At 36.2% G+C, this 1,661-nt stretch overlaps 1 protein-coding gene across 3 annotated transcripts in view; it reads right to left on the bottom strand.

Annotated features, from left to right (window-relative positions):
• The window catches only part of NEK4 (NIMA-related kinase 4), a 26,544-nt gene that overhangs the window by 20,891 nt on the left and 3,992 nt on the right, over window positions 1-1,661 (bottom strand). For all 3 annotated transcript variants that reach the window (XM_012720267.1, XM_012720268.1, XM_012720269.1), the window contains one exon: window positions 318-472. In XM_012720267.1, coding sequence (XP_012575721.1) covers window positions 318-472 — 155 coding nt within the window. The remainder of the gene's footprint in view (window positions 1-317; window positions 473-1,661) is intronic.

Genomic DNA, 1,661 nt, shown 5'->3' with positions numbered 1-1,661 from the left:
TAATAAAAAAAAAAAATTCAAAAAAAAAAAAAAAAGACAAATATTGGATGTTTTTGTAGCAGACAAGCCAACAAAGAAAAATACAAAAACAAGTAGATGCTAATAAACAAAATGAGGTTTCTGAGGTTAAGGTGGATGAGAGGGAAGGAGGAAGGGCCAAACAGTATAAGGGAAGGTGATGGGAAATAAAACTAAAATAAAAAGGCTTAATTTTTTTTTAAAAAAACACCTCAATATAAACTCTTGCACCTGAAAACTGTGGAAGCTACCCTCTCTTATTCTGTTTGGCCCAGCTATTTATAAGAGAGGCATCTTACGCCTTTGTGGCCTCCAAAAACAAGGAGATTTGGCGTTTTATGTAAGGCTGTCTCAGGATGCTCCTCACAGAAGGTCTTTCTTCAGGCTTTTTGCTCAACATAGTTCTTATCAGTTCTGCCAACTCTGGACTATAATCTTTCGGCATTGGCGGCAGCTACAAAGAGAAATAATGTCTCAGTTATGATTAAGGATTCTGTGAAACTAAGTGAAAGATCAACGTTTACAATAATTTATTTATTTAAAGTCATTGTCTACTAAGCAGAAATAACCAGCACATCAATCTATAGGAAGTATTCTGGCAATAACAGCAAGTTGTAAAAGTAGTTTCTTCAAATGAGCAGTCCCAATTGAGGACTCTCTCCTTCATAAATTCCTAAAGATTTATGTGCCAAGATATTCATTGCAATATTGTTCTTGCAGTAGTAAGCAACTGGAAATTATACATCATTCCATCAGAGGTTTGTGGAATAGATTATGGCACATTCTTGTAATAAAATATTAGGAAACCTCTTTAAAAATACAGGTGTTTACCTGGAAAGATGTCCCTTGTGTATTAAGTCCAAAAAGTGATTTGCTTACTGATGTGCATAAATTAATTCCATTTCAATTACTTTTAAAGTATCTATACGTATACATGCCACCAAATTATAAGCAATGATTATCTCGAGGCAACGGAGATCAATATTGAGAGGGGAATTTCATTGTTGGATCCTTTAAAAGTCAAATTGTGGGAAATTTTTGTCTTTTTCATTATTTTTCAAATTGAAGTTGAGTATAATCCTCATGGAACTAACATATAAAACATAAGTCACTCTGACATCTATATCACACATGATGCTTTCTGTTGTTCTTAACTGGTTACTGGTAATTTTAAGATGAACAAAAGAACAAGTTCAGAGTAGACTCATTTTAAATGGAGTTCATTTAACCATAAGCTACTTAGGGGAAGCTACTAATAATCTCTCAGGGAAGTCGCATTCCTGTGTCTACAAGGTAGTAGTTTTCAAAATATTCTTTGGAGCCATTAAGCCACTTTTACAAATTAATATTAAGAAAACAGTCAATCTTTCTTCTTCTATTCCAACCTTTCCCATTGAAAGGAGTCACCATTATTAACTACCAAGCATCAAAATTATTCACTTTTGCCAGTAACTCCTTACAAAGCCTGCATTAAATTAACCTTGTTCCTGCCCTCCCTGGTGGCGCAGCGGGTTAAAGCACAGCACTAAGAAGCTAAGGCCACTTCCGCATGAGTTCGATTCCCCCCTGCCCTGGAGGTGACCACATGGCACGGCAGACCTCTCCTGACCCACCCGCTGCTCCCCTCAGCAGTGTACTTTGTC

Source organism: Condylura cristata, unplaced genomic scaffold, assembly GCF_000260355.1.
Source record: "Condylura cristata isolate star-nosed mole 26May11 unplaced genomic scaffold, ConCri1.0 scaffold00004, whole genome shotgun sequence".
Classification (NCBI taxonomy): domain Eukaryota; kingdom Metazoa; phylum Chordata; class Mammalia; order Eulipotyphla; family Talpidae; genus Condylura; species Condylura cristata.
The sequence above is the reverse complement of the archived record's forward strand: the minus strand, read 5'-3'. Positions and strand labels throughout refer to the sequence as shown.